Consider the following 20694-nt stretch of genomic DNA (forward strand, 5'->3'; position numbering starts at 1 on the left):
CTTTAGCTCTGATCATGATCCTAGGGTCCTTGGATCGAGTCCTGCAATGGGCTTCCTGCTCAGAAGGGAGTCTGCTTCTCCCTCTCCCTCTGCCCCTGCTCCCTGCTTTCTTGCATGCTCTTGTGCTCTCTCTCTCTCTCTCTCTAACAAATAGATAAAATCTTTAAACCACCCCCAAGAAACCCAGTTTGACTGAATTCTAAACACTCTATTCTCATTATCATGAGAATTTTATTGACAGTTACGGCAAATAAATGAGTGTTAGGTTCTTTACACACTATTCAAACTCTTGTAAATTTTGGTAAAGATCATCATTAAACAGCCTTGAGGTGGGGGTTGGGATAAATGGGTGAAGGAAATCAAAACAAACTCCTCCCATTATAAGATAAGTCATGGGGACATAATATATGGCATGGTGACTACAGATAATAGCACTATATCATATATTTGAAAGTTGCTAGGAAAGTAGATCTTAAAAGTACTCTTCACAAGAAAAAAAATGTTCTAACTCTACATATGTGATGGGTGTTAACTAGACTTACTGTGGTGAGCATTTTGCAATCTATACAAATATCTCATCATTAGGTCATGCACCTGACATCACCATCATGATATATGTCAATTACATCTCAGTTAAAAAAAAAAAAAAAAAAGCCTTGAATAGGAACTGGTCATTTCATGCAAAAAAAACAAAAACAAAAAAAAAAACAAAAAACAAAACAAAACAAAACAAAACAAAAAAACTGAAGCTAAAAGGTTGTGCTCATCGAATTTCCCAAATTTCTCATTTTAAGAGGTCTGGGAGATTTCATTAGGATATTTTACACCAATTCAGTCTCTAATATCTTTCCTAGTACTTTGTACCACAGCTTTCTTACCATAATTATAGAAGATAAGGAAGATGTGATTTTTTTTGTTCCTCACTAGGCTCTAATAGACAGATGTCTCCAACTCCCCTCGGTTTGCCCCAGTGTCTTCTACCAAGGTTATCAGTGTGTTGATCCACTGTGATGGGAAGGTTAGGAACTTCTGCCTCTAAAGTGGGGGTGGGGTGGGGCAGGAGCAGGTGCTCTATGGGGTAGAAGGAGGAGGTGGCCTCCTGAGTACCAGCAAAGGCCAGAACTGAGTCAGCGACCACAGGAGGGACACAAGGCTGCTTGGGAACAACTCCTTAACCATTACCCCTTTACTTGTGCTGTCCCCACTCTGGGAACACCAGCTGCCCTCATTCTGCTCACTGAAATCCGTCTCAACGCCCTGCCCGTTCGCTCATTGTTTCTTTCATTGAACAATCAAGAAACCACATCACAGAATAAGGTTAAGAGCAACCTAGCCGCTGACCTGGGTTCAAGTCTCAGCACCCCCTTACTCAGCAGCCACGGACCTTGGTCAGGTGATTTCTCCTGTAGGTAAAATTAGGTGCTACAGTCTTCTCATTTGTGGAGTGGGGAGAATTAAAGAGCTTACGTCTCAGGCTGTTGTGAGAATTCTGGGGATGCTGCGGGTAGAAACTGAGTGCAATGCAGGGCCCTCAGTGAGCTCTCAGGAAATGACTCTGATAACCTTGAATGGTAATGATGATCATCTCTGCACTGGAGTTGCAGTAGTGCATTTTAAAAATCTATACTGGGGTGCCTGGGTGGCTCGGTCATTAAAGTTCTGCCTTTGGCTCAGGTCATGATCCCAGGGTGCTGGGATCGAGCCCCGCATCAGGCTCCCTGCTTGGCGGAATGTCTGCTTCTTCCTCTCCCACTCCCCCTGCTTGTGTTCCCTCTCTCACTGTGTCTCTCTCAGTCAAATAAATAACTAAAATCTTTAAAAATAAACAAAAATAAATAAATAAATAAAATCTATATTAGTTTCCCATTACTATAGAAAATTACCCCAAGTTTATTGGCTCAAAACCACACAAGTATATTCTCTCATAGTTCTGGCAGTGAGGGGGGGCGGTGGGGGTTAGGAGTCTGAAATGGGTCACAGTGGGCTAAGAATCAAGGGCTTGGCAGCCTGTGTTCCAGGGGAGAATCCATTTCCTGGCCTTCCCTGGCTTGAAGAAGACAGCCACATTCCCCGGGTCCCCATCCCCATGGCCCTCCGCCCTCTGCTTCCATCCTCACTTCTCTGCCTCTGACCCTCCTGCTACCCTCTTCTAAGGACACTAATCACATGGGTAGTCCTGGCTAATCCAGGAGAGTCTCTCATCTCAAGATTTTTAACCCAATCACACCGGCAGAATTCCTTTTGCAGGTAATACACTCACAGGTTCCAGTGACCGGGAGGTGGCCTTGGGGGCCCATTACTCTTATCTACTGCAGCAGGATCTTTGGTAGAGCAGCTAGCTGTAACCCCGTGTCTTCTGCACCCCTGCCCCGTAGCTCTTAGATAGTGACTGGGCAGAGACCGAGAACAGGACGTCATGACCCTGCTCCAACTTTTAGATGACTTGGGCAGCAGACTTTCCCACAGCCGCCACTGTGGGATGTTCACCAGCCCCTTCCCCTCCTGCCTCTGGAAGTTGTCCTACCACCCACGCCAGTGCTGGCGAGGCCCCTCTGGCTTGGAAGAGTTAAGAGTGTCACGAAAAGTAGCATGCAAAGGGGGCCTCGGGGGGAGTGAGCGCTGTACCTTTAGGAAAATGCCCGATTTGCGTAGAAGGACAGGCATGTGTGGCGCTCCAGTGGGTACTGCCCTCTACCAGCAGCTGTGGGAACACCCAGAGAGCAGGGCCGTGGAGGAGGCAAGGGCCATCAGCGAGATGTGCTTGGTGTTGTCAGGCTGTTATCAGAGGTATGAAGTCTTTACCCAAGAAGGATATAGTGCCACTCTCTTCTGCACCATCCAAACTGTGTTGGAGGTTGTATCTTGTGGCAAAAACAAATAGGGCTCATCAAGTATTCTGTGTGCTTCCCTACAATTCCCAGCTTGTGCTCCAGGTAGATTGGGAGCATGTGGTTGAGTTCTGGCACGGAACCCCATACCTCTTACCCCTGTTCCTGCTCTTTTTCTTTCTGTCTCCCGGACCCTGGACACCAGTGTAACCGGTGCCTTTGGGCCCTGCCCATCCTTGCCGGTACTCACCTGTACGTTCCAAAGGCAGCTCTCAGCACACCTGAGACATTTGGCCCCAGGCAAGCTGGAGGTGCCTCAGTGTCCCAAAAAACGACAGTTAGAAATTGGAAATAAACACTCCACTTTCCTCCCTCTGGGTTGGGATGACTCCTGAGCATGGCTCCCAGACTTGCTCACTGCAGTGACTGGCTGGCTCCCCACCTTTTGCTGGCTTTCTTCCCTTTCCTATATTACCTCCCCTGTGCCTTTTCCATGTTTCCTGGGAGCAACTTTTAAATAAACTAACGTACACTCACTTCCTTGTCTCAGGATCTGGGGAATACGATGTGTCTTGTATTCCCATCTTGTGCATCCCAAGATGGGGGGGAGTCTCCATCCATTGGGTCCCCAGGGGACCAGAGGAGCCTCCCTCCTCCCCTCCTGCCCTCCCTTCCCTTTTACCTACCTTTTACCTGAGTGAGAAATCTCTTGTTGTGTTAAGGTGCTGACATCTGGTGTGATGTTGATTGCATTTTGTTTTTGTTTTTTAAGATTTTGTTTATTTATTTGACAGAGAGAGAGATCACGAGTAGGCAGAAAGGCAGGCAGAGAGAGAGGAGGAAGCAGGCTCCCTGCCTCACAGAGAGCCCGACTCGGGGCTTGATCCCAGGACCCTGAGATCATGACCTGAGCTGAAGGCAGAAGCTTAACCCACTGAGCCACCCCGGCGCCCCTGACTGCATTTTGTTTTTACATCATGGTCTGACCTAACGGTGGTCTACTCTGGACATTGCATTTTAAGCAGGACACTGACAAGAACATCCAGAGTTCTAGATACTTCTCACCTGCTATTTCTGCCCATCTCCACCCTAATACAGGTTCCATGAGCTCTTGCCTCCTTCTTCAGGGCACACTGGCCCTTACCAAGCTATTCCCAGGCTGTAGATGATGTGATCTTTTAAGAGTGGACATCTGGGGGATGCCTGGGTGGCTCAGTTGGTTAAGCAGCTGCCTTCGGCTCAGGTCATGATCCCAGCGTCCTGGGATCGAGTCCCACATCGGGCTCCTTGCTCAGCAGGGAGTCTGCTTCTCCCTCTGCCTCTGCTGCCATTCCGTCTGCCTGTGCTCGCTCTCTCCCTCTCTCTCTCTGACAAATAAATAAAATCTTTAAAAAAAAAAAAAGAGAGTGGACATCTGGGACGCCTGGGTGGCTCAGTTGGTTGGGCGACTGCCTTCAGCTCAGGTCATGATCCTGGAGTCCCAGGATCGAGTCCCGCATCGGGCACCCTGCTCGGCAGGGAGTCTGCTTCTCCCTCTGCCTCTGCTGCCATTCCGTCTGCCTGTGCTCGCTCTCTCCCTCTCTCTCTCTGACAAATAAATAAAATCTTTAAAAAAAAAAAAAGAGAGTGGACATCTGGGACGCCTGGGTGGCTCAGTTGGTTGGGCGACTGCCTTCAGCTCAGGTCATGATCCTGGAGTCCCAGGATCGAGTCCCGCATCGGGCACCCTGCTCGGCAGGGAGTCTGCTTCTCCCGCTGACCTCTCTCCTCTCATGCTCTCTGTCTCTCTCAACTAAATAAATAAAATCTTAAAATAAAATAAAAGAGTGGACATCTGATTCTATACCACATTCTTAACTCCCTTCAATGGTTGAAGTAAAAAAGTCCTTACCAGGCTCTGTAGGCCCAGGTGAGAACCGACCCCTGGGGCCACTCTGCTTCCAAGCTTCCAGCTCAGTTGTCTGTCTATACTTCCTCAAATGGGATATACCCGTCCCCGCCTCAGAACCTTGCATGTGCTCTGTGCCTTCTTGTATCCTTAAGACAGCCTGATGATCCGTCTGCAGAGAAGTTCCTGAACCCTTAGCTCGGACAGTTCTGCTGACACGGACTTTCACAGCCCCCTGAGTGTACTTTCCCTTCCCAGCACGGATCTGATAACAATTTCAATTCCGTATTTTGGAGGGTGTGTTTATTTAGCATCTGGGGCTCCCCTTGGATCATAAATGTCAAGGGCCCACACCTCTTTGTTCACTGCTGGGTTCCTAGTGCTGGGCCCGGTGTGGCTGGTTCCGCAGACATTCAGTTAGTAAGTGCTGAATGAATAAATACATGAATAAGCGAATAAGGGGGAAAAGTGAGCCTTAGATCAAGAGAAGTTTGAGAGGAGGCAGGAATTCAGATACAAGGAGGGAACAGTCCTGCCACACTGGCTTGCCGTCAGGGTTAGGTTCTGTGAGCAGAGTGGGGAGGGCCGAAGAGCAGGTCCCTCCTTCACAGGAAGGGGGCCTGGGTGGGAGGGGCGGGCAGGAGGGGCTGGTGCCCAGTCAAAGCTCATTACCATGGTAACAACCAATGTCACCTCTGTTCTGCCACCCCAGACCATCTCTCATGGCTCTTCTCTAGCTCTTCAGGGATGCTCATCCTACAGCTCTCCCTGCCCTTCCCCTGCAGAGCACATGAAGCAGAGAGAAGGGGAGGTCATTTTATTGGGCCCCAAAGAGCTGGGTCAAACTGGGAGAGAACTCCTTTACCTTCTATGAAACCCTGGAAGTAGAAGTGTATTAGCGTGGACATGACTCCTCTATTCTCATCGTACTTTAGGGTCCTGGTGTCTTTCCCTTAACAGGGGTGCTGAGGATCCCTGCCATGTCAGTATCCTAAAACAGAGCAGGGTCCAAACCTCTCACTTGTTCTTTATAACCCTGGGTGTGTGTGTTGGGAGGCACATGCCCAGGACTTAAAAGGAATCCTACAGAAACGCAGCCATCTGCTTCACCAGGACACCTCCCTCGGTGAGCCGTCCCCCTACCCTGGACAGTTACCAAAAACCCATCATTTTTCCCTCAGTCTTCCCACTCCTGGGTCTCTCTGAAGCTTTGGGTTTATAGCTTATCCTTCCCCCATCCTGAAATTCACCCGTCCCTGGCCTTTTTCCGAACTCTTCCTCTATGATTTTTCCTCTTTCTCTCATTTACTGCCCCCTCTTGGTCCTCCAAAGCTCTAAAGGTCTTGGTCCTTCCTCTTCTCACTCAAGCTTCTCTCTCTTTCTGGCCCTGCCCATTTCCGCAGCTTCAAACATCACTGCCACCTCCTTCCTCCGGACCTTGCTCACATGTGCTTGCCTCTCCTGCCGGCAGGATCAAGCCAGAGTCCTGACCTAAACCCCCAAGGCTCCCATCATCTTCCCCTTCTCATGCAGAGCTGCTGCTGTCCAGGCAGTTTCTAGTTCTTTTCTGCCTTGCCCAGCCGGCCACTACTCTCTGCCCCTCCAGGCCTTCCATCAATACTTGCTGAATGAATAAATGACACATACCCTGCCCTCCCCCCACTCCTTTGCCTTTGTTCTTGCTGTTTCCTCCCTGCAGGTGCCCCGCAGCCCCACCCCCATCTCTCTCTCCATAGACGAAACCATCTCCCCTCCTTCCAGACCCATTCAAGTGAAGCCTTCCCTGATCCCCCAGCTTGGAGCCATTCTTCTCCATGCTAAATCTCTGCAGCACCGGGCTTGCCTCTATCATCTCATCTTTTGCTCTGGATTCTCTTTGTTTCTGTACCCATCTCTGTCCCTGTATCAGACAGTGAGCTCCTTCAAGGGAGGGTGTATCATCTGTGTAGTCTCACCTCCCTATTCCCTGGCACGATGCTTGTTGGACACGAGGTGCTTTATAAGTGCACAGTACAAGGAGGCAGCGGTATTGACTGTAATTGGTGGCTGTTTTCTGGGCCAAATGCTGCTTTCTTGCAGCCCAAAGTGGGGACCCTGAGCCTGCTTCCCCTGAGCTGAGAGTTCCCCTGGGCTGACTGGGCCATCTCTAAGACTTCTGTCCTTCTTCCCCAGTCAATCCCTGCTAGCACTTTTGTTGAATCGTGCTGCATTTCAAACATTTGCATGGCCTGACCACAGCAGGGTAGGTGGGGGGAGTCTGGGCAGCGAGGATTGTCTGATCATACAGGTCTCTTGGCAAGAGTTCAGGAGAGCAGAGCTTGCTGGACACAGAGGGGGCTGGTCTCCAGTGGGAGCATCCAGGGGCCCTCCAGGCCCCTGAGGACCAGAAAAGTATGGGGTGACTCAGGTTTGTCTGTCTGTGGTCACCATCTGTCTAATGGAGGCACCAGCAGCGTGTGTGTGTGTGTGTGTGTGTGTGTGTGTGTGTGTGGTGGGGGGGGGGGTGTGAATGAGTCATCAGGGAGGGGCAGAGGTCCAGAGGAGCTCAGAGGCTAGATCTTCCCAACCTTTCCTGTCTGGGGTGCCAGAGACAGAGTGGCTGTTCTTCCAGCAAGACTTCACCCTGGTGTTTTAAGGGCTTTGCTTCCTAGCCAGAACCCATACTCACTCTTGGTGCAGAGGTTCTTTTTTTTTTTTTTTTAAAGATTTTATTTATTTATTTGACAGAGAGAAATCACAAGTAGATGGAGAGGCAGACAGAGAGAGAGGGAAGCAGGCTCTCCGCTGAGCAGAGAGCCCGATGCGGGACTCGATCCCAGGACTCTGAGATCACGACCTGAGCCGAAGGCAGCGGCTTAACCCACTGAGCCACCCAGGCGACCCGCGCAGAGGTTCTTAAACCCGGGAACTTATCAGGGGCGCCTGGGTGGCGCAGTTAGTTAAGTGTTGGGCTCTTGGTTTCAGTTCAGGTCATGATCTCAGGGTCCTGGGATCAAGCCCTGTGTTGGGCACTGTGGTTAGCACAGTCTGCTTGAAGATTGTTTCTTCCTCTCCCTCTGCCTCTCCACCTGTTCTCTCTCTCTCTTTCTCTGAAACAAATAAATACAATCTAAAAAAAAAAAAACAAAAACAAAACCCAACAACAAAAAAAGGAACTTATCAAATCACCTGGGGTGCTTGTTAAGTGTGGGGGTGTTTGGGTCCACGCCGTCCAGATTTTCAGAGCCGGTCCAAATTCCACACACCTGGAGTTTGCTAGCGCTTGCTTATAGAGAAACTTGGTGGAAGCTACAGGAAGCCTAACCAGAGGGGTGAAAACCAATACACACACTCTCTATAGAGGGCCCAGGAGTATAGCTAGACAGGCCTCCTGGGATCAGATTCCAGCTCCTACTCCTGGGTGACCCCAGGCAACTTAATCACTTTTGGCCTCAGTTTTCTCTTCTAAAATGGGGCTAATAATCATCCTACTTCATTGAATTATCATGAGGCTCAAATGAGTTATATAGGGAAAGACCTTAAAACAGGTAGTAAGCACCACTGACACCTGTTAGATGTTATTATATTATTATTTCAAATTTAGAATCTGTACATCTAGGATCCAGAATCCACAGGCAGATCTACTCAGACTCTTGCTAGTTCACAAGTTCAGTATCCCCTGGGAACCTGACAGAAGGGCAGTCTTGGACCCAATCCTAGACGCACCAAATCAGAACCTGCATTTAGCAAGAGTTAGGGAGAACAGTGAGCAGCCTAAAGTTTGCGAAGCACTGCTTTAGAGCACACGGGAGGCCACACCCTGAAAGTGGGCCAGAGACTGGGCTATTTTGAGGAAGCAAGCCAGCAAGGGTTAGGTTGTCCTGCCTCAGCATCTCCACAACCTGGAAACCCCCAGGCCGTTGCCAGGGCGGGGATTTCACATGGGCACACTGCTGGGGTCCCTACACATCAGTATGCTGAGACAGCCTGGTGCCTGGGGCCACCGTGGGAGCGCGATGGTTGAGGCCACGCGCCCAGAGCCCCGGGGATGCCACGAGGTCGAGCGGCGGTTTGCTGGAGTACCACGTGCTCAGGAGGCGATCCACCTGCTCCCGGCTAGAAACGGCCCGCAGGTGGGCCTTCCTGCTTCCGTCGCCGTCCAGGCTGCTGGGCATCTCAGGTGGCTCGCGGCCCCTGCCCGCGGCGTCCCGGCTCAGCCCGCGCGCCCGCATCTCGCTGTGCATGCTGGCGAAGAAGTGCAGCACGCAGCGGTGGGCGAAGTCCCGCGCATGCTCACAGCACGTCTCGTCGAAGAGCTTCTGCTCCAGGTCCACGTAGTTGCTCCAGTATCTGCGCTGCAGGAAGACTGTCTGGTCGAAGCAAGGTCTCAGGCAGCGGGCCAGGAAGGCCACGATGATCAGTAGCAGGGTGAGACTCCAGCCGATGGCCTGGGGGGTGGGGGATGGGGGCACCAGGTTAGATGTGTTCCAGGTCAGGTGCTATGCGGTATGTGGCAAGAGTGTCCCAAAGTCTCTCCCTTATCCCTCCCATCTCTCCCAAATCTATACATGTTCCCACTTAGTCATCCATCCTACCATCCACCTCCACCCATCCTCGCTTGCATTCAGTCTTCCTTGCACCATCCATCTGTCCAGCAATATTGTCCATCTGTCCAATATTTCTCCATCCACCCATCCCGCGGTCTACCTTCTCACCTGATACGACGTCTCAGCATCCCATCCAGCCATCCTTGCAGCGGACCTTCTGTCTGTCCATCATACGTCCTCCTACCCATCCATCCCTGTTCCCATACTCTCATCCTTTCTTCCATTTATCTGTCCGCCCACCCACCCACACCTCGTCCTCCCAACCTCCCTCCTGAAGAAACCAGAATACGTCACCCCAAAGTATGCCTCTTTGACTTAAAAATTATCTTGAATGGAAGATAAGAAGCAGCAACCATAGCAACAGCTCTCCTTACCCTCCTTACCCTCCTCTTCTGTACCTGAGGCAGGAAGTACATGCTCCTTGTACTGGGAGACCACTTATCAGCCCAGGGACAGCACCAGAGGAATCTCACGATACACCTTACTCCTTTAGTGTCCTCGGAGACGAACACTGCTCTGCTTTGTCCTGTCATTGCTCTCCAAAGGTATTACTCTTGTTTGTTTGTTGTTTTAAAGATTTCATTTATTTATTTGACACAGAGAGAACGCACAAGGAGGCAGAGAGGCAGGCGGGGGGGGGGGGAAGCAGGCTCCCTGCTGAGCAGAGAGCCCGATGTGGGGCTCGATCCCAGGACCCTGAGACCATAGCAAGAGCTGAAGCAGAGGCTTAACGCACTGAGCTACCCGGGAGCCCCGATATTGCTCTTTTCGAAGATGGCAGATAAGCTGCAGTTCTAAGCGACCACTTTGAGTTATTCTTTCTGTTTCAAGTTTCTCCCATGTGATGTGTACTGTGCACATTAAGAAACTGTTTTTCTGGGGCGCCTGGGTGGCTCAGTGGGTTAAAGCCTCTGCCTTCAGCTCAGGTCATGGTCTCAGGGTCCTGGGATTGAGCCCCGCATCCAGCTCTCTTGCTCAACAGGAAGCCTGCTTCTTCTTCCCTCTCTCTCTGCTTGCCTCTCTGCCTACGTGTCTATCTGTCAAATAAAATAAATAAAATCTTTTAAAAAAATAAAAAGAAAGAAACTGTTTTTCTCCTGTTAATCTTTTTGTTAGAGTCTCAGCTGAAAACCTAAGCTGGGTGGAAGCAAAGGTTTGCCTCCCTTACACTCCGCCCACGCATCATCCATCCGTCCACCCGCCCATGCATCCATCTATCATCCTTTCATTTTTTTTATCCGGTTCTTCTTCTATCCTCACACGTGCTTATGTAGCCCATCTATGAAGTCGCGCGTCCTATATTTTGGGAGAGGCACTAGGGACTCCTGGAACTCACACTTCAGTGGAGGAACCAATGAAATTGGTGATAGACTGGCTGAATGCCCTGTTGAGGGTCATATAAGGGATTATGGGAATACAGAGGAGAGACACCCAACCTGAACTTGAGGGCTCAGGGAACAGTGAGGCGGATGCTGAGCCCTGAGGCATGAGTAACCGTTATATAGGACATAAACAGGGAACAGTGTGCCAAGCCAAGCATGATGAAAGACTTGAAGGGTTCCCTGAGTTTCGAACCCACACATGCCCGACACCCCCTAACCCTCCTCTCTACCCATCCAAAGCTTTAGTCTCTCCAAGGCCATGCTTAAGACCAAGCAACTGTGTGCTCCTGGGGCAGAGAAATCATTCCTCTAAGCCACAAAGACATATTTGAACCCTTATCATTAGTGGATGTGGTTCATGAAGCTCTCTCATTGGCCTCTCTCAGGACCCCTCCTTTCCCCTACCAATTAAAAATAGTCATATGGGGGTTTTACACATGAAGGTGCCAGTTAACCTCCATCTGAGTCAGGACTCCAACCCTGGTGTGACTGAAGATTCTACACTCTTTCCAGCGAACGAGCGAAAACCCAGAGAGTTTAATCCTACAGGGCCCATCCACATGGAGGAGACCAAACCTCCCTTGATTTTGTAGGAGAGGCTGAGACCCAGAGGGGAGTGATGTGGCCAAGGCAGAGTTGGACCCCAAATCAAATGTGTCCTGAGTGCTGGCCCTCTCTCCATCACGCATGGGCCTGCATTTGCCACAAGTTTGTCCTGGCTCCCACAGAGGGCTGGGTTGTGTTTTTAGTCCCTGTAGCCCCAGCTTGCTCTGCATATAAATACTTTTGGGGGGGGTACCCAGCCCCGATTGGGGCTCTGGGAGGAATCTGGAATCTGGGCCAGGGGTGGGGCTGGAGTCTGCCCCCAGGCTGATGGAGTGGGGGTGCCAGTGTGGGGATCCAGAGGCCTGGGTAGGACCTGCATTTCAGGGAGGTGGTTCAGAGGGCTGGGAGTGATGACAGTTCAGCTCCCCGCCCTGCCTCTTAGGAGCTGTGCAACGTGGGCCTGTGAACTAAACTCTCAGGACCTCCATTTCCTTATCTGTAAAATGGGATGATGATGATTGCACCCCCTCATAAGGTTGTTCTGAGAATAAATGAAGTAATGCATATGAAATGCTTACCCAGTGTCTGACACATAAATCCTCAATAAATAGTAATAGGAGTGAGTATGATTTCTGGGAGGTGCTGAGAATGTGCGTATGGGTTGGCGGCAGGGCAGAGGAATATATCTCCAGGGCTTTTGTCATCTAGCTTCCTGGGGATAGAATGCACTGACTCCTGGAGAGTCTCTGGTCTCTGCTGTGGAGGCACTTAGTGTTGAAGGCAAAGTGTCCACTTCCTAAGGCCCCCTCAGTGTCCTGTATGTGGGTCCCACTCCTAGCCTTCCAGGGACCACCTGCTCCTTCCTTGTGTTTCCAGCAGTGGGGAGGGGCCCCGGGAAACCCTCTGTACCTCCTCGCCCACGCCCACGCCGCTCAGAACCAGTGCAGGAGATTTTCCAGGGCTGGGGAGAACCACCCGAATTACCTGGGACAGGCACCGTAGGTAGCGGGACACTGCTTTTCTAGCGGGGCTGTCCCTGACCAGCTCATCCTCCTTGCAGGGCACCTTGGCCAGGAAGAGCTGCACCTGGCTGGGGGTCATGTTGGCAAAGTCCAGAAACTTTTCGGGGTCCACGGAGCTGCTGAAGGCACACACGAAGCACTTCCCATCAAGGAGGGCCAGGAGGATCCAGACGAGGGGGGCGGCCAGTGCCCTCTGCAGCACAGAGGAGCACATATACCTAGGGGTAGCAGAAGGCAGGGGGTTAAGAGGGGCAGCTGGGATTCAGCTGCAGCAGGAAGGCCACAGGAGGGATGCAAGGATGGACTTCCCAGGAGGGCTAGGAGATGCCTGGTGTGGTGGGTCCCACTGCAGAGGTCCCAGCAGCAGAAGCTGGGAGGCTGGAGGGCTGGGGCTCCGGGAGGTCAGGAAAGTCCGGACTGGCAGCCCAGGACTGGAACACTGGGGAGCGGGTATGCCTCTTCCTCTCAGGCTCTCCTGGTGCCTTTCCCATGCCAGAGGCACATTAGATCTTTGGTGATGAGTTCCATTCGTGTGGCAGGACTGTGGGCCTCTGACTCAACTACCTGAGCGGTTCTGCCTGAGGGTTTTGGAGGAGTCTCTGCTCTCAGAGGGGAACGCTGGAAGCCAGGAGAGTTAACGACCCCAATCAACCTTCCGTCCACAGGGACCCCAGCTTCCTAGACTCTCAGTGGGACAGTTCCGAGGTGTGTTCTACCCATGTTCTCAGAGGGTCCCCAGAAGGACTGATCCCCGTGAGCCTCTTATTATCACCTTCTCCCCAGAGCTGCTTCTGGGGGGAGCCAGCCCCACCCAATAACCCTTCCAGAAGCAGTGCCTCAGACCCTTCCCTCCAGGTCCAAAATGCCCCCCCCCACCCCCAGCACCGTCCTTAGGGGCCTCTCTTGCCCTCTGCTCTTCGGGAGGTTGGGTGCTGATCCCAGGACAGGAGCCCCATGGAGCTGCACTCCCTGGGCCCCAGAGGAAAAGGCAAAGGACACAGCCAGTGCATGTGACCCTCCCTGCGAGGCTGAATCACGGGGAGCACGGGACCCCCAGTGAGTTAGGAAGCAGAGACAGCTGAGCACCTGTTTCTGACTTGAACTGCATACAAAACGTACAATGGTGTCTGCTGGGGGTGTGTATACAGGTGCACGGCCTCCCCCGCGGGGAGCTACAAATCCATCTGAGATCAGGGTGGCCCTGGTGTTTTCTAGGGACATTGTGGTTGGAAGGTGGACCTGAGGACGTGTTATGAACTTACGTTACATACGCTTGAGAACACTGCGACTGTCCATGCCAAACAATGGGGAAAGGGGGCGATCATCAGCAGGCTGAAATCCATCAAGGCCCTCTGGCCTCTACCCACAGATCTAGAGCACTTTGACCTTTTGTCTGAAACACTGAGGGGAGTGGCGTCAGCTTGGGAGCACTGAGGGAGTGCACCTGTGTTTGACTCGGGCGTGCCTCTTCCTCCTTATAGGAGCTCAGTCAGGTCACTTAACCCCTCTGCCTCAGGGGCCTCATCCTTAAAAATGGGTCTACTCCTGGAGCAGACCCAGGATCGAGCTAAGAATTGAGAGGCTGCGCCCACATGGTACTGGCTATAGAGGTTGGCACGGAGCGGGGGTTCGATCCCAGGGCCGTGGAACCATGATCTGAGCTTAGTGCCTGAGCCATCCAGGCGCCCCCAACAGCTGGTTTCGATAAGGTGCACCAAGCGAGTGAGAGGCTCTGAGGGCCCTGCGGTACAGCAGATGAGGTCCTAGACCCTGGGGAAGCTTACGGGAGAGGGAATGCAGCCTTGAAGCCAGTCACGCCTCCGACGACGTGTGCGAGCCACGGGATGGTCCTTCATGTATGTGCTGAGTTACAATACCTGGCCAGCCAACACACATGACCTGGGCAAAACCTGGGAATCCTGTATCACCCCTGGGTCGCCAGTCCTGGCCACGGAAGGGTGACGGATGACAGGAAAGGAAATGTCTGTTTTCGGCATGGGAAGTGACTAAGGGGGTCTCTGTGAGCTGATGTCACCTCAACTGGGGAAAGGAGGGGACACAGGTGATAGTGTCCATGGGAGGATCACCGGGCCTGGGGAGTCACCTGGCAGTGTCTGAGGGGGGGAGGCCCTGACCGTACCCACCCAGGTAGTGTGGGACCGCACCTGATGATGCCCGGATCCTTCCTCCGCTGCCCCGCAGGCCGGCGCCACTCCTCAACCATCACCACGGACTGCCGGTTGGCAAGGAGGCCGCAGAGGAAGAGGGCGAGCGGGGGTGTGAGCAGCAGGCCCAGGCCGTAGAGGGCATTGTAGCGCGCCAGGCAGGGGCAGTTGAAGTCGAAGGAGGAATACATCTTGACCGTGACCGCGGCCAGCAGCAAGCAGACGCCATTCATCACGGACTCTGAGCTGGACTGGAAGTGCTGGAAGAACATGCGGAACTTTTCCATAGCCTCGGCCTTGCGGGGGTGGGCAGCCGTGGGCCCGGGAGAGCACTGAGGCTTCGGCCGCCTTCCCAGGCAAATCCAGATCCTTCTGGGGACAAGCCTGGGGGCTTGTCTTCCAAGGGCCTGAGGGGGCAAGGAAGGGGTGACAGTCAGCTCTCAGCCCAGACTCCTGGGGCTCAGCCACAGACGTAGGGCAAAGGCAGGATCTCTCTGCAAAGGCTCCCCTGCTCAGCCACGACTGTCCCCCTGGGCCACTCCTCTGTTCTCTGGAGGAAAGAGTCACTGCTCTGCGACCTGCCAGCCCAAAGCACCTCTAGGCAAATGTGCCCTGCCCTGTCACTCCACCCTCCCCAGCCCAATCCTCCCTCCCTTCAGGGTTTGGATACTGAGGCCCGACAGCTGGTGGCCCTTCTTGTGGGGGGATAGGCAAATTTTGGGTGCGGTAAGGCAATGATGCTGAGGGGACCAATGATATTTTCTGGTCTCGGTCAAAAACACGATTTGACTCAGCTGAGCTCAGAGAGATTTTTGTGTTGACTTTCATGCTGGGAGGGCCCAGTGGGCACCTCCCCCTGCCTGAAGGCTGCCTGGAGGTAAAGACCCTGGAGAAGAGTCTAAATGGTGTTTTGGCCTTTGCTGGGTGAGGGGCTGTGGAAGGGGAAGGCCTTCCTGGCAGAGGGCAGCGTGAGGCAAGGAGGTGAGAAGCCCCCTGAGGTGGGCCAGGAGTCTGGGTTTGCTGGAATGGGGTATCAGACAGGGAGTGTCGTGAGAAGGGGCTGGAGGGGTCAGTGGGGGTCTGCAACCTTCCTCTCTGTTTTATTCCACTGTCCCCAGGTCAGCCTGGGACTCTCTGAAGCATGGCCTCCCACACATCTCTCGTCTGCCTGGGTGGGACCAGGGGCTCCCGCAGCTTCCTAGCTTGGCATTCAAGGCCCTCCTAAATGTACCCAGGCATGCCCTCCTGTCTCCACACCTTTGCTGACACCCTCTTCTAGTTGGAACATTCTTGCTCCTCCCCTCTGATCTTCAAGAGGCAGCTCAAATGCAGCACTGTCCCCCAGCACCCACGGGTGACCGCAGCTCTGGGGAGCCTCTCTTCCCCTTTGGCCCCTGAAAGGTTGCCTCAGCCTGTTATTATTAATCCTCCTCAGGGGTAGGGTGTGGCTCTCCCAGTGAGGGCAATGACGTGGCCTGCAATGTTGTTTTCTGTAGCATCGAGCGTGGTGTTGAGGGTATTTTAAGGCAGATCATCCTACATATGTGCGAATTTCATAACTGTGCGGTCTGTACCTATAATGAGATAGCGACAGACAGAAACCGGGGTCTTACTTATTAATTGTATTTTACATCATGAGAGTGTTAGTGTGGGTCGTATGAGACAGGATTACCGTGTGAGGGACAATGAGGAGGATGCTGGAGGAGGTGGGAGGGCCATCCTGGGTGTGCAAGTGTGATTCTGAGTGAGAAACTCTTCTAGCCTGACTCAGGCTCCTAACGTAGCTGAGAACCACCACCACCATTCTTTAGGTGGGTGTGGGTTCCAGAGAGGGTGGACATCTGTCAGAAGTCACACAGCCTAGTGGGGACAGAGCCAGGAAGGGAGCTGGGATCCCCTTTCTGTGACTTCCAGGACCTACTCACCTGCTGGGCGTCTGAACGTAAGAACCGCCAAGGCCGATAACCTAGGGATTCTCCACAAAAAGCAAACAATCTTTCTGGGAGAACATGGCAGGAAACTGGGACAAGGTCTCTCCCAGTTTATCCTGCTCACAGGTCCAGCGTGAGAGGCGAGACAGAGCCCCCCTGGTCCGCCCACCACAACTTAAAAAGATATTATCTCCCAGAGTTTGGGTGTAGCTTTACATTTAAAAAAATCTGAATTTCCTTCCTTCCTCCCTTCCTTCCTTCCAAAAGATTTTATTTATTTATTTGTCAGAGAGAGAGAGAGCAGGGGGAGTGGCAGGCAGAGGGAGAAGCAGGCTCCCCGCTGAGCCGGGAGCCCAATTCAGGACTCGATCCCAGCACCCTGGGATCATGACCCGAGCCGAAGGCAGATGTTTAACCCAAGGAGTCACCCAGGCATCACCCAACATTCTGTATTTTCTAAATACCTACTTTTATAGTAACGATTTTAGAAATTTCCCAATAAATCATCAACTCTTTCTACTGGAAAAACGCAAAGGGGTTATGGAACGGGTAAAAGGGGAGGAGGATCATATTTTGTTGCCAGGAGCCCGGGGCCTGCTGGACCAGGAGAGGCAGCGACGGAGCACAGATTTTCCTACTGTGGGTGGGAGGGTATTAAATTATAGATCTGCTGCGTGATAATACCTTAAAGCAGCCTTAATTCATTAAACCCCTTCCACACCCAGGGGTCTGTGTCTCTGTTTTTCTGGGTCTTTTCATTCTAGGGAAATTTTTTCAGTGCACGTTTTCATTTGAAATGGTATCTTAAATCTTTTTAGCAGTTGGCAACATGGGTTAACTCATAATCGGAAGATCTGTATAGAACAAGTCTTTGGTTTATTTTCTTTTCCTTAGGGTCTTGCAAATATATCTTGGGGGTCTTCCAGATTTTTTTTTTCCTGTTTAACAGGAACCTGAATACTGTTTGAGAAACCTTGGCTTTGCTGTTCTTGGAGTTCCTGTGACTGAAGGGTTCGCTGGGTCTAGGTGCTACTGGTGCTACTAGGTGCTACTCAGCCTATCTGGAGTGTGAGTTGTGAGTGTGTGTGTGTGCAAGCACATACATGCGTATGTCTAGCTGTATACGTACTTGTGGGTGGCATGTGTGTACACGCATGCGTGTGTGTGGTACGTATGGATAATATTTGTGTATAAGTGTGTGTCTTCTGAAATACAGGTATGGCTCTGTTTCTTCTTTTTGTAGTGAGCACACTCTCCCCTGAGGGTTCTTTCTTTCTCTCTTTTTCCTTCAAAAGGAAGACACCAGGGGCGCCTGGGTGGCTCAGTGGGTTAAAGCCTCTGCCTTCGGCTCTGGTCATGATCCCAGGGTCCTGGGATCGAGCCCCGCATCGGGCTCTCTGCTCGGTGGGGAGCCTGCTTCCCCCTCTCTCTCTCTGCCTGCCTCTCTAACTACTTGTGATTTCTGTCTGTCAAAAAAATAAATAAAATCTTAAAAAACAAAAAAACAAAAGGAAGACACCAGAAGTGTGTCCCTCTTGTGGCTCAGGATGGGAGGACCATAGTTCCCTGGTGTCTAGCAGAGCAGTGGTGGTGCCCTTCCCACCTTCAGGAGCCCACCTGGTCTTCCACTCTGATCATGAAGCCTCTGCAGGATCCTCGTGATGACCTTTGGGTCTGTCTCTGGCAGACGTGGGGGAAATCAATGTGGACCTCTGCTCTGGGGACTCCAAGGAGCCCCGTGGCCCTTCAAGGACTGGAAAGAAGATGAAAATGAAAGCGGTGGGTGGGGGTGGGGGGGTGTGAGTCTGACAAATGGCGTGGGAACAGCCCATCTGAGAAAATCTTCACCTGGATTCCTTTCCCATTCTTTATACCCAAATCCATTCCAAACGGCTCAAAGACTTCTGTGTAAAAATTACAAGCATAACAATTCTACAATAGAATGTAGGTAGATGTATTCATGACCAGAGGCTAGTAGAGGCCTTGGTGAACAGAGCACAGAAGTCAGCCGCTCTGAAGGAGAAGAGCTTTAACACAGGCCTCGACTGTGGGCAAAATACCAGTAAACAGAGTAAAAATATCAAACTTAAAAAAAGGCATTTGCCAGACAAAGGCCTACGTTCCTTAATTTGCAGAGATCATATAAATCAATGAAAGAGGTGAATCATCCTATGGGAAAATTGGCAAAGGACATCAATGGGTGTCCTTTCACAGAAAAACAAGTGGCCCCAAATCCTGCAAAGATTCTAATTCTCACCTATAATTAAATACAATCTTAAGAATCAGGTGCCTCTTTAAACTTACCATATTGTTGGAAACTAAAGGGTTGATGGTAGCTGATGTCAATGAGGACTCTGGGAAACAGCTGCTTTCATAAGCTGATGGTCAGAGTACAAATTTGTAGGGATCTTCTAGGACCATTTGGTAATATAGTGAAAGCAAAATTTCATTTATTTATTTATTTATTAAAAGGTTTTATTTATTTATTTAACAGAAAAAGAGACAGCGGGAGAGGGAACCCAAGCAGGGGGAGTGGGAGAGGGAGAAGCAGCCTCTCTGCTGAGCAGGGGGCTGGATGCGGGGCTCGATCCCAGGACCCTGGGATCATGACCTGAGCCGAAGGTAGAAGCTTCACCAACTGAGTTACCCAGGAGCCCTTGTTGATTTTTCAATGTGTACATATGAATTTTATTTTTAAAAAGATCAATAAGAGGCTGTTTTGTGCCCTTGGTGTGGGGGGGCTTACCTCTCATATTTATAATCTTAATTTCTATAGCGCCTACCATGGAAGCAAATGCCTTCTGTATTGCTAGGTACATATCCACTCCAGGGGTTGTAAATAAGTTGTTCTGTACATAAAAAAACAAGCCTGTTTTTGATCTTCCAAAAGGAAAAACAGAAGGAAAAAAGAAAAAAAAAAAAAAAAGAGGCTGCCTGGGCGGTGGATTTATGGAATTAAAAAATATTTTTGTGGGGCGCCTGGGTGGCTCAGTGGGTTAAAGCCTCTGCCTTTGGCTTGGGTTATGATTCCAGGGTCCTGGGATCGAGCCCTGCATCAGGCTCTCTGCTCAGCAAGGAGCCTGCTTCCCTTCTTTTCTCTGCCTGCCTCTCTGCCTACCTGTGATCTGTCAAATAAATAAATAAAATCTTTAAAAAATATATGTTTCCATATATACATTGAGATATGTTATTAGAAAATAGGGTTAAAACACATGACATTCACAAAATAACAGATCCCAATTCAGACGTTAATATCCTTCTACACTTAAATTTCTGGTCTTCACTCCACAGGATACGGATTGTGGGATAATTTCCTTAGTTCACAACACATCTGTAACTCCTTTTCTTAGAAGAAAGAGATAAGCCTGCTTTTGTGATATTATTTCCACCTCTCTCTTTTTTTTTCACATGACTAACAAGATGTGAACACGGCTTTTCTTACCAAACGGACATGAAGCTGTTTCTAGCCCCTGCCGAGGAGGGCTGGTTTTCTGGCATGGAGATCTTCCCAGGGGTGACATCCGATCCGAGATGATGGGCCAAATGCAGAGACTTGGGGACAAACACAGGTGGCTTGAACTGGAGGGGGGGGAGCCCAGCCAGTTGGATTTTCTGGATTGCTCAATAAATATCAAAGCCAGAGTGGCTCCAGGGCACCCCTTCTCCTGTTGGCTGCCCACGCAAACTCTGGAGTCTTCCGAGATTGCTCCTTGTAGTTGAGTAGACATAGAGGGGCTTGTGGGAAGACAGCTGGGCTGGGAGTTGCAAATCCCAGCTCTGATTGTGATCAGGTGCTCAGAGAACTAAGCTAGGAAGGGCCCCCGTTATTGGCCATATACCCTCAAGTTCTAGCCATAGGCAATAGCTGTTCCATGGGCATCCGCCCAGTGCCAGGTGCTGTGCTGGTGCTGGGCACACAGGTGCCCAATTCAAGTACCAGATGCAGCCAGGGGGGCGTCTCAGTGTGAACTGGAGCTCTCTGGAGAGGACCTATCCTCCCTCAGTCCTGGAAAAGGATATTTGTTGGTAAGTTGGAGCTCCTTTGGGGCAGCCATCGTGATGAGGAGGACTCTTGGGAGGTCTGATCTCAGGATGAACGATGAGAAAGGAGCCTTAGTGAAGCAAATAATACCTAGAGGGTAGAATTTCAGTGGCTCAAGACTAGGGCTGATTTCCTCACTGATACATTTTCTTTACAATGAAATAGCTAAGGGAAGCTATTAAAGTATGTATTTCCCTCACCTCCATCCCCCAAAAGCTCTCTTTGTTTTGAGAGAGAAAAAGGGCAACCTGTAAGCATTTTTAAAGGTGTTTTGATGGACTTGAGTGTTTCCCCAAAAGGTTTG

General features: G+C 51.1%; 1 protein-coding gene across 1 annotated transcript; it reads right to left on the bottom strand.

The window, feature by feature from the left end:
• Positions 1 to 8656: 8656 nt before the first annotated feature.
• On the bottom strand, positions 8657 to 14816 carry CALHM3 (calcium homeostasis modulator 3). The gene is made up of 3 exons (XM_082719268.1): positions 14418 to 14816; positions 12215 to 12470; positions 8657 to 9143 (listed from the first exon to the last, which is right to left on the bottom strand). The coding sequence occupies exons 1-3, from the start codon at positions 14702 to 14704 to the stop codon at positions 8658 to 8660; spliced, it is 1029 nt and encodes a 342-aa protein (XP_082575394.1). The 5' UTR covers positions 14705 to 14816; the 3' UTR covers position 8657.
• Positions 14817 to 20694: the final 5878 nt, after the last annotated feature.

The sequence above is a fragment of the Mustela nivalis genome (genome assembly GCF_964662115.1).
Source record: "Mustela nivalis genome assembly, chromosome: 2".
Taxonomy (NCBI): Eukaryota; Metazoa; Chordata; class Mammalia; order Carnivora; family Mustelidae; genus Mustela; species Mustela nivalis.